The sequence below is a fragment of the Copadichromis virginalis genome, linkage group LG6, assembly GCF_057382275.1.
Source record: "Copadichromis virginalis isolate Kocher_CV1m ecotype Utaka linkage group LG6, C_Virginalis_male_GT1.1, whole genome shotgun sequence".
In the NCBI taxonomy this organism is placed as follows: domain Eukaryota; kingdom Metazoa; phylum Chordata; class Actinopteri; order Cichliformes; family Cichlidae; genus Copadichromis; species Copadichromis virginalis.
Window position 1 is genome coordinate 33,878,853 of NC_140623.1, and position 9,561 is coordinate 33,888,413.

The 9,561-nt window shown below is 40.8% G+C and overlaps 2 protein-coding genes across 2 annotated transcripts; one reads left to right on the forward strand and one right to left on the reverse strand.

The window, feature by feature from the left end:
- Positions 1-342: 342 nt before the first annotated feature.
- tekt4 (tektin 4) lies at positions 343-3,513 on the forward strand. Its single transcript, XM_085460015.1, has 8 exons — positions 343-1,025; positions 1,474-1,544; positions 1,654-1,797; positions 1,878-1,964; positions 2,066-2,201; positions 2,273-2,427; positions 2,497-2,713; positions 3,425-3,513. The coding sequence occupies exons 1-7, from the start codon at positions 504-506 to the stop codon at positions 2,708-2,710; spliced, it is 1,329 nt and encodes a 442-aa protein (XP_085316141.1). The 5' UTR covers positions 343-503; the 3' UTR covers positions 2,711-2,713; positions 3,425-3,513.
- LOC146708239 (polymeric immunoglobulin receptor-like) lies at positions 2,877-7,915 on the reverse strand. The gene is made up of 6 exons (XM_085460797.1): positions 7,879-7,915; positions 4,810-5,136; positions 4,031-4,351; positions 3,544-3,642; positions 3,390-3,460; positions 2,877-3,026 (listed from the first exon to the last, which is right to left on the reverse strand). Exons 1-6 carry the CDS (start codon positions 7,913-7,915, stop codon positions 2,877-2,879), a joined length of 1,005 nt encoding a protein of 334 aa, XP_085316923.1.
- Positions 7,916-9,561: the final 1,646 nt, after the last annotated feature.

Genomic DNA, 9,561 nt, shown 5'->3' on the forward strand with positions numbered 1-9,561 from the left:
TGCATATATTTCACCAGTTTGTTATTTATTCCTGTTGTCTTACTATTTATACTTTATTCCTGCTCCCAGCCTGGAGCACCCATAATTTTGTTGTAAATGTACAATGACAATAAAAGGTTATTATATTATATTATATTATATTATATTATATTATATTATATTATATTATATTTAGCATCTAAACAACAAATTCTGTATACTATACTACAGAGATTTAAAATGGTTCTCTTCTGGTATACGCTGAATTGGTCCCAGAGTTCTATTATTATTTATCGTATTATTATATACTTGGGTTTGTTGTTTGACTGATATTAGCATTTGATGATTAGCCGTGTCATCTGAGCCAACATGCGTAACTAGGCAACACCAAACAAACAAACCTACAGCTTGGTCCGGACTGTTAACGTTAGTGCTGCTACTTTTTATTTGGGACTAAATCTGCTTTAATCAGTCCAAATAAATCGCGTCTTTTTTCTTGCAGGCCATTTGAATTGTTAAAAAAAATGTGCTCGGATGTTGTAGTATCACGACCTCACTATGACAGCAGAGCTGTAGCTCAGGGGGTCCCGGAGAAAGATCACCTTGTAGCGGCCCCACAGCCGTCCTCGGGCTTAGCCACAGCAGGGTACCGCTCGGCTAAATACACCCCGACTGAATGGTTCTCCAACTACCAAAACTTACTTCAGCAAGCCGGTACCGACTGCCACGAAGCTACGAGCCTTCAGCGAGAGTCCAGAACTTTGTACCAAGACACCGATGCATCCACTTTTAAGACACAGGCCGAGGGAACACGTCGTCTGGGAGAGAGACTACAAGAGATCCACTACTGGAAGTCTGAGCTGCAGCGGCACATCGAGCAGCTGCTGGCCGACACGGAGTCACTGGTGGCGCTGAAGATGCGGCTGGAGAAGGCGCTGGATGCCACCGAGATTCCCTATGCTATCGCCACAGACAACCTGAACTGCAGGGCGAGAAGGCTGGGAGCTGACCTGGTCAGAGACACTGTGGAGGAAGAGTTGTTCAAGGTGATAGACAATATTTCATGATCCAAAATAATATCGCCTAAGTGTGGGCTTGCAAAAATCTGAACGTATAATTATAATTAAAGTGAAATTTGTATTTGGATACATTTTCTCAAAAGTGTATTTAATTTGATATTTGACCAATTACTGCTTATGGGATATTTTAGACACATTGATATTTTATTTTGGAATAATGCTTTTCAAATTAAAGGGAAAGAATCGCACCTAAGTTAATGGCAAATGTGAACTAGTGTGATCTGATCAACTGGCAGTGGCAGATTTCACCTCAACAAACTAAGAATGTCTGCTTTTTCTTGTCTTCAGTGATATTTAAACATATTTGAACTGATCTTAGCTCTTACTGTAATATTTTCAGAGTAAAACGTTTAATAATGAGATCCAGCAGATGGCAGTAACACATTAACCAGTAAGATGACTCCGTCTTTTGCAGGAAGTGGACTTGATCAGGAGTGTCCAGGCTCTTCTGAAGAGAACTACAGCTCAGGTTGTCAGTCAAATCAAGTAAGTTTGAAACTCTGTTTAAAACTGCATAACATGTAGAATTTCATAACATGAAATATTTATATAACTATAAACAGAAACTTTTATTTCATGTGTGTCTATGCATCAGGTTGAACAGAGAAGCCAAGCACACTTTAGAGATGGACTGGTCTGATAAGTACCAGGCCTACCATTTTGATGACCACAGCGGAAGACACAGTAACATGAGTTCAGATACGCAGCACCATCCCAGCTCAGCTGCCATGCAAGAACAGTGAGTTTGAGCAGCTGGAGATATTACATAAACCTAAAAAAACGAGAAACAGTCCTGATAACTTTTTTCACTTGCTGCAGGGTGTCCAGCCACCCATCATGGACGAAGTTTACACAAGACAACCTGTTCAAGGCCGTGCAGGAGGAACAGGCTACCAACAGTCTCAGGTTAGAGCACATACTAGTTCATATACTGCAGCAGAATCTGAAACTGATCCTGGTTCATTATTTATTATTTGCTTTAAACAAATGGAATCCTTGTGTGTTAGATTGCTGGTAGAGCAGGTGCTGCAGGACACGGCTGAGGATCTGAGAGTCCAGTGCTCCAGTGTTGACCGAGCCTTTAGCGAACGCTGTGTGGAGCTGAATGAGGCCAAGACACAGCTCAATATGCAGCTCAAACAGGTGGATGAACTGACAGACAGAGTAAATGACTGGTTATTAGTTGATGATTGATTGTATTATCTCATGTGTAGATCTTGGAGCAAATTGGTGCCCAGGAGAAAAACATTGTGGCTCTGCAGCAGGCCATTCACAACAAAGAAGCTCCACTGCGAGTAGCTCAGTCCAGACTTTACCTTCGCTCCCTCAGACCCAACATGGAACTGTGCAGAGATGAACCCCAACTCAGGTATGCATGCACAAAACAATAAACTGCTTTGTCTTTCTCGCTGCTCTGATTTTTTGCTTCTGTCTGTAGTTTGGAAGGGGAGGTGAAGCAGATTGATGCCACTCTGGCATCTCTACAGCAGAAGCTGAGCAAAGCCAGAGAGTCCCTGTCTCGTCTGGAGGAGTCACGCATGGCGTTGGAGAAAGACATCAACTGCAAAACCCACTCACTGTTCATCGAGAGGGAAAAGTGCATGACTCACCGTAAACGATACCCGACCACTTCAGCACTGTCAGGATACTGAAAGGTTCAACACGTCTTTGTTTGGCTCTTTTTTGTGTTGCTGTAATTAGTAAATGGTTATGACCGATATAAAGATGACTTTTTACATTTAGTACTAAAGGCATTAATATGACCACATATTTGATCACAGTTTTGTATACTGTTCGGTTTGTTTTGGTTCTGTCCTTTTAGCGTTCATAAGTAAAACACATATCTTCTGTCTCAGGGATATCTTCATACACATGATCACCATCATCATTATCATAGATGTGCCAGTTGTTCCGCTCCTCAGAAGAACCCAAATTGAAACACGCCTCAACAGCTTGGTTTTCATAAGTCTAAAAAACAAATAGAAGGAAAGATTACAATGACGAAGGAAACTCACAGTGAAATTCAGAGGTCACAATAAGATGGACACGTGGCATAACAATTTCTTGATGATAACATATTTCTTTGGCCCACTAGCACCAGGTGCATCTATTTCTCTGATTTTTTTAGCCTAAACTGAGTAAATAGGAGTCTACAGAAATGTAATATTGAAATAATGTACACATTTTAGAGGACATGGTGGGAAGATGTTCCTGAGAATAAACGTAACGTTTACAGGACCACTGTCAAAGCAAGCTAAATCGCCAGTACGGTGCAGCAAACATTGCACTTTCGAAATGCTTCTGATACTGTCTCATGTATTTTCCTCTCACATGATCCTTAAGCTTTACTTCTCCTGCTTCTTCAGTGTTTATCGTGATTCTGTTCATGGCGATGTCAGCTGCTGGAGCAACACAGAAAACAATAAATTAAAGTGCTTGTGTGTGGACAAATCTATATGTGTTTGTGTGCATATGTGTGTATTACCTCTCACTTTGGTGCATTTATAAACCTTGATCCAAGCCACTGTCGGTATCAGCATTATAACCAGAGGTGCGGGCAGAAAGTAAACCAGAATGTGAATTGCTGCAGGAAAAGAAATATTTAAGAGAATAAAATCTGCACAGAGGTATCATAATATCCACATATCATATGTTCCAGTCTGTCTAAACAGCAGAAATAGCACCAAATCTCTAGACTGATCAGCATTTGGTACCTTGTGTTCCTTATTTCATTAATAGCTAAATGAGCACTCCTATTTTAGAATCACAAATCATTGAAATTTTGAATGCATGAGGATTTACATCACATTTAAGTCCCTTTAACCCAAAAGAAAAAGAGCTATCTAGGAGAACATAAATCTTACTGTACAGCAATATTTTTTGCTTCCTGTTTCTGAAATAATAAAATACATTATATATAATAAATACTTTCTGTATTAGCTTTCATAAGAGACATAACTATAAACTCTCACCTTTGACTTGAAGCTCAACAGCAGAGAAAACATCTCGTCCACTGTTTCTTTGGACACCACAAAGGTATAAACCAGAATCCCTTCGGGTCAGTCTGGTAATGCTCACTGTAAATTTTCCTAACACTTTGTCATCATCAAGTCTGAATCGTCCATTTTCTTTGTTGTCAGAGGTGATCAGTGCCTGCTGCAGACATGTGGAGGGCCGTGTTCCTCTGCAGATGTACTTCAGGCTGTTCTGGTACTCAGACTCATAAGGACAACTGATGGTCACGGAATCTTCTTTATAGCTTTTTATTTTGGTCACACTGTTACAGCAGCTGTCTGTCAGAAAGATAAACATCAAAAATTGTCACAAGCTAAAATAGAGACTAAGTAAATGCAAAGAAAAAGATGTCAAAAAACTAAAATAAGTTTCACATTTAATTTTATCCTGTCATCCAAAAATGTGTGCTGACTCTTATCTAAGCAACATGCTTATATCTGTACTGTATTACTTTTTATTTTTGTGTGTATCCTTTGCTTCCTTCCATGTTTCACGATGAAAGAGAAACCTCTGTTTCATCGTGACACATGGAGTGCAGAAAGGTCAAATGTTGCTCAAATGTTGTTCATGCTGACGAGTGTCACTAATGTAAGTGCAAAAAAAATTGTCAATGCTTTGTTTTGAAAACCTTCTCCAGTGTGCTCTAGCTACTTTTGACAAATCCATCTGTTGTCAGAGAACCCCGCGCCCCAAAACTACAACATACTAAATAACTATATAAGGTCATTTTATTTACCTTGCCCAACATCCACTGTGACTTCAGCGTAGATGTCATTTCCAAATAAGGAGATGCCACACCAGTATTTCCCTGCATCCCTTTTCTGCAAGTTGAAGATCGTCACAGTGAAGATTTGAGCCTTTGTGTCATCGTAGATGGAGTATTTTTTGTTTTTCGGTTGTGTCGTCATGATAAGAACATCACTCTTGCCACAGTTTGACTTGCACAGGTACTTCTCGGAAGATTGAAATCCCGTCTTATAGGAACAAGAAACATTAACATCTGCCCCCTCATATCCAGACACACGGATCACCCCTGCTGTGCTGGTGACACAGCTCAGAGAAACTGTAAACAGAAGAAAACAGTGTTAGGTACAGACAGGGACAGCTGGTATGAATGGGCTGACAGGGCTAGGCCCTCCCTTGGCTTTTCAAGAAAAAATTATAAGAAATTATATAAAATTCCCCTCTCACCCCTGCGGGCAATCTATCCTTCAAGCTCGGATCCTCAACCAGAGCCCTGGGGTTGAGGGTCCTGCGCAGTGTCTTACCTGTTCCTAGGACTGCGCTCTTCTAGACAGAGATCTCCGATGTTGTTCCCGGGATCTGCTGGAGCCACTCGCCTAGCTTGGGAGTCACCCTACCCAGTGCTCCGATTACAACTGGGACTACTGTTACCGTCACTCTCCGCATCTTCTCAAGCTCCTCTCTGAGCCCTTGGTACTTCTCCAGCTTCTTGTGCTCCTTCTTCCTGGTGTTGCTGTCATTCAGTATCGCTACATCTATCACTACAGCCATCTTCCTCTGCTTGTCTACGACCATGATGTCCAGCTGGTTAGCCACCACCATTTGGTCTGTCTGTACCTGGAAGTACCACAGGATCTTAGCTCGGTCATTCTCCACCACCCTACAGAGCGTTTCTCATTTGGACCTCGGGACTTCCAGGCCATACTGGGCACAGATGTTTCTGTATACTATGCCAGCCACTTGGTTATGGTGTTCCAGTTATGCCCTGCCTGCTAGCATCTTGCACCCTGCTGTTATGTGCTGGATTGTCTCAGGGGCATCTTTACACAGCCTGCACCTGGGGTCTTGCCTGGTGTGATAGACCCCAGCCTCTATGGATCTTGTGCTCAGAGCTTGTTCCTGTGCTGCCATGATTACAGCCTCTATGCTGTCTTTCAGTCCACCTTTGTCCAGCCACTGGTAAGACTTCTGGATGTCAGCCACTTCCTCTATCTGCCGGTGGTACATACTGTGCAGGGGCTTGTTCTTCCATGACGGTTCCTCCTCCTATATCTTGGGTTCTGCTGCCTGAGGTATTTGCCTCATCCTGGACTGTGGGGCTGACACTCACCAGTCCCCGGCCTCCTTCCTTCTGCTCAGCACACAGCCTCAGGTTGCTGGATGGGGTGAAACCCTCCATGCATGGAAAGGAGCTTCCTGGTCTTTATGTCAGTGGCTTCTATCCCCTCCTTTGGCCGACTGATTATCCCAGCAAGTTACCTGATCATGGGCAGGGCGTAGGTGTTGATAGGCCAGATCTTGTTCTTACCATTCATTTGACTCCTCAGGACTTGCCTGACCCTCTGCAGGTACTTGGTGGTTACAGCTTTCCTAGCAGCCTCGTCATGGTTCCCATTTGCCTGTGGGATCCCCAGGTGCTCGTAGCTGTCCTCTAGGTCTGCAATATTGCCTTCTGGTAGTTCATTCCCCTCTGTTCTGACTACCTTCCCTCTCTTTGTTATCATCCAAATACAATTCTCCAGTCCGAGCGACATTCCAATGTCCTTGCTGTATATCCCACCAGGATATGCTGTATATCCTAGTGAGATATACAGCAGGAAAATTAATGGTTCCTTAAAATCTTAAAAATGGGTTTTAAGGAAGCAGGGCAATTCCCTTTTTTTTAAAATAAACACAAAAAACTTTCTAAAATTCAGCAGCAGTGTTACACGTCACCAACAACTCCACATTCTCTCTCTGTACCTGGATAGTGTCTGCCCACAGCGCCAAAGGACTCTGCGAGCGATCTTCTCTCACCCTGGGAGCAGCTGTCCCTCACCTCTTTTTCTGTCTGCCTCATCTCTGTGCTATGTGCTATTCTGTGATCTCAGGGGCACAAGCTAAACACAAAATACAATTATTGTGTGTCTTTTGGCTAAGAAAATGGATGGAATTTCTTCTTTTTGAGCAAATTATATTTGATGAATGATTGTGATTGGTTTGGACATATTTGTAAGTGGTGACCAAAAACTGGAATCAAGTATTTGCATAATGAATCTTTCACATCGCTGCAGATGAATTTTGGTTCTCTATTCCCTGCAGAAGCATGCTATAATGACTGTACTGTATATATGTTCCCTATCTCCTCCTAGACAAGTGAAACAATCTTAATGAGATGTTATGAAATTTGATTAGGACAGTGTAATGCCAACATCTGTAGAGTGTATACAAATCCCAAAATTGTATACATATGTACATCTGACAGTTCAGATGTGCACTGAATGGAATTTATGCATAGCATAGAATGAAACACCATCACAGCATCATACTATAAAGATCGCGGTATATGTATGATTGTGTGTTTGTATGTTCCCTGTTTGCTAATGTCTATAATGGCCAAATAACATCACACAGGCTTTACATCCCTGACTGAAATTATCCCATTGCTTAGACTTTGTGATATCTAAAGAAAATTCTCAGTGCAAAATGAAACATGAGGCACTCCTCATGTTGTATTTATAATGAGAAGTGAACAACAGTCATTCAGTGCCTCATTTTTAGTAGTGCTAAGGAGATACATTCTGAGTACACCCACAGCACTGAGTGAGCAAATATTTATGAAAATAAAACATAAGGTGTGTGGATGTGGTTTAAAGTGAGTTTAATCCAGCATCTCTTCATTCAAAACAGAAGACTTGTTTAGATTAGTTTGCACATAGCGACAGGCAAGCCTGTAGACAATTATATCCATAAAACCAGAAAAATCTATTCTTAAGTGTTACATTTTTCAGCAATAGTCTCAATATAAGAAAGTTGTTTACATAAATTAAATGGACTGCTGTTAATAAATAAATGTACTTACTGCAGTGGATGAATAACAGGTACTGAGTGCGCCACATCTTCATGTACTAATGTGGTTGTAAATCTAATCATAGGTGCCAGCAAATATTAAAATCTCTCAGTTCCCCATTCAAATCCCCTTTCTGGTGCCATTTACTGCCTTGTGAACTTTCCAGTTAAAAGTTCAACCATTGAAAAAGAGAAGTCAGTATAAAAAAGCATAGTTCATATGCATTAAAGTTTCTATAACACCTTAAATTTGATTACTTTGTCAAAGCACATATCAACCCATGAGCAATCTGGATTGACTAATCACTACAGTTTGCTCCTGTGACATAAGTGTTTCACTCTGTCTTTCACTCATAAACATGGTACTTTTCTTTAATTTCTTTTAACATTGTTTGCCTTGGTTTGTTATGTTATGAGCCAGCTGCTCCCGAACCTTTATTTTCTCACTAATTTCGGCATTTGTCCTATGTGAGGGAGTTCTGCCTATACCATCTGTTCATGATGGCCTTACAAATATGCCTTCAATTATGCCAATACCAAAATATTTGATATGACCTAGGTATATTGTGACCCAGGATTTTGACAATAACCAAATGAACACAAAAAACCCCCGAAGAATGTGCATAACCAGGACAAAAAAGAATGAATATTGTTTCACACAATAGCTTGAAAGCATAATCACATTTTCATTGCGGTCTTACTTTATTTGAACACTTATTGTTGGAACTTTTTGCCATATTCATCAGTTTCCAGCCGCAGAAACAGTCTGAGTTACAGCAAAATCTTCCTATCAATCATTGCCTCCACTAGAGAGAGCTCTTGAGCTTCATTGTCTCCCCTCTCCTCACGTTGCTTCACAGCGACCTGGTTTCTGCCTCAAGGACAACATCAAGGCCTGGGGCGACTTCTAAAAATAAAAATGACTCACACATTAAAACGTTTCGGTAAGTCTTATATTTGTGATTTATGGAGAAACAGAGTCAAATGGTGGTCAGGGAGGCCATGCTAACCACAGATTAAACTGTGGCCTCCCCGCACAAACCGATGGTGAATCGGCAGGAAAAGATGTTGGGGGGGGATTATGTCTGCAGTCACAGAGGCTTCACACATAGTCTTAGATGTGGAGTTACACAAAGTTTAGTTTTTATTCTTTATTTTCAGGGACAACAAACATTGATCTCATAAGAGCAGATTTAGCTACTAACTAAATTCCATCAACAGTTGTTGGGCAGGAACTCAATGTTAAATAAACTACATGCTAAATACAGATACAAGTAGCTGCTGTTTTTTTCTAGTCTTCCATTTACATTTATCAACAATTAAAAATAATGAACTTCAGCAAGCATTCCAGATTATATAGAAATGTCTGATGCTGTTGATATTTATATGAAATGTGTTATAAAGACTAGCCGTTCATTGTTATTTCAACAAAGAGGGGGATTAAAACACAGCCCTTAATAAACCAGAAAAGAATTAATCCATACTTAATAACATTTGCCATTTCCATAAAAGGAAAAGGTTTCTATGGATTGTTACGTAGTTAATGCAAAGATTTGAAGTTGCTGCTTCATAAGTGTTTAAGCACTAAAGCCTCTTTGGGATTATCTGCTCTTTTTTTTTATAAAATCACAGGGCTGCCATTTGACTCTATTCTTAGAGATAACTTTCTTCACGTAATGAGGTGCCACGACTGAGG

Excerpts from the sequence above, each read along its gene's own strand:
- tekt4 (XM_085460015.1), top strand. The coding sequence starts at position 504 with ATGTGCTCGGATGTTGTAGTATCACGACCTCACTATGACAGCAGAGCT. Across the intron at positions 1,965-2,065 it reads CAGGCTACCAACAGTCTCAG|ATTGCTGGTAGAGCAGGTGC; the intron begins GTTAGAGCACAT and ends CTTGTGTGTTAG. Across the intron at positions 2,202-2,272 it reads TCAATATGCAGCTCAAACAG|ATCTTGGAGCAAATTGGTGC; the intron begins GTGGATGAACTG and ends TCTCATGTGTAG.
- LOC146708239 (XM_085460797.1), bottom strand. The coding sequence starts at position 7,915 with ATGTGGCGCACTCAGTACCTGTTATTCATCCACTGCA. Across the intron at positions 5,137-7,878 it reads CCTGTTATTCATCCACTGCA|TTTCTCTGAGCTGTGTCACC; the intron begins GTAAGTACATTT and ends TTCTGTTTACAG. Across the intron at positions 3,643-4,030 it reads TGTTGAGCTTCAAGTCAAAG|CAATTCACATTCTGGTTTAC; the intron begins GTGAGAGTTTAT and ends CTTTTCCTGCAG.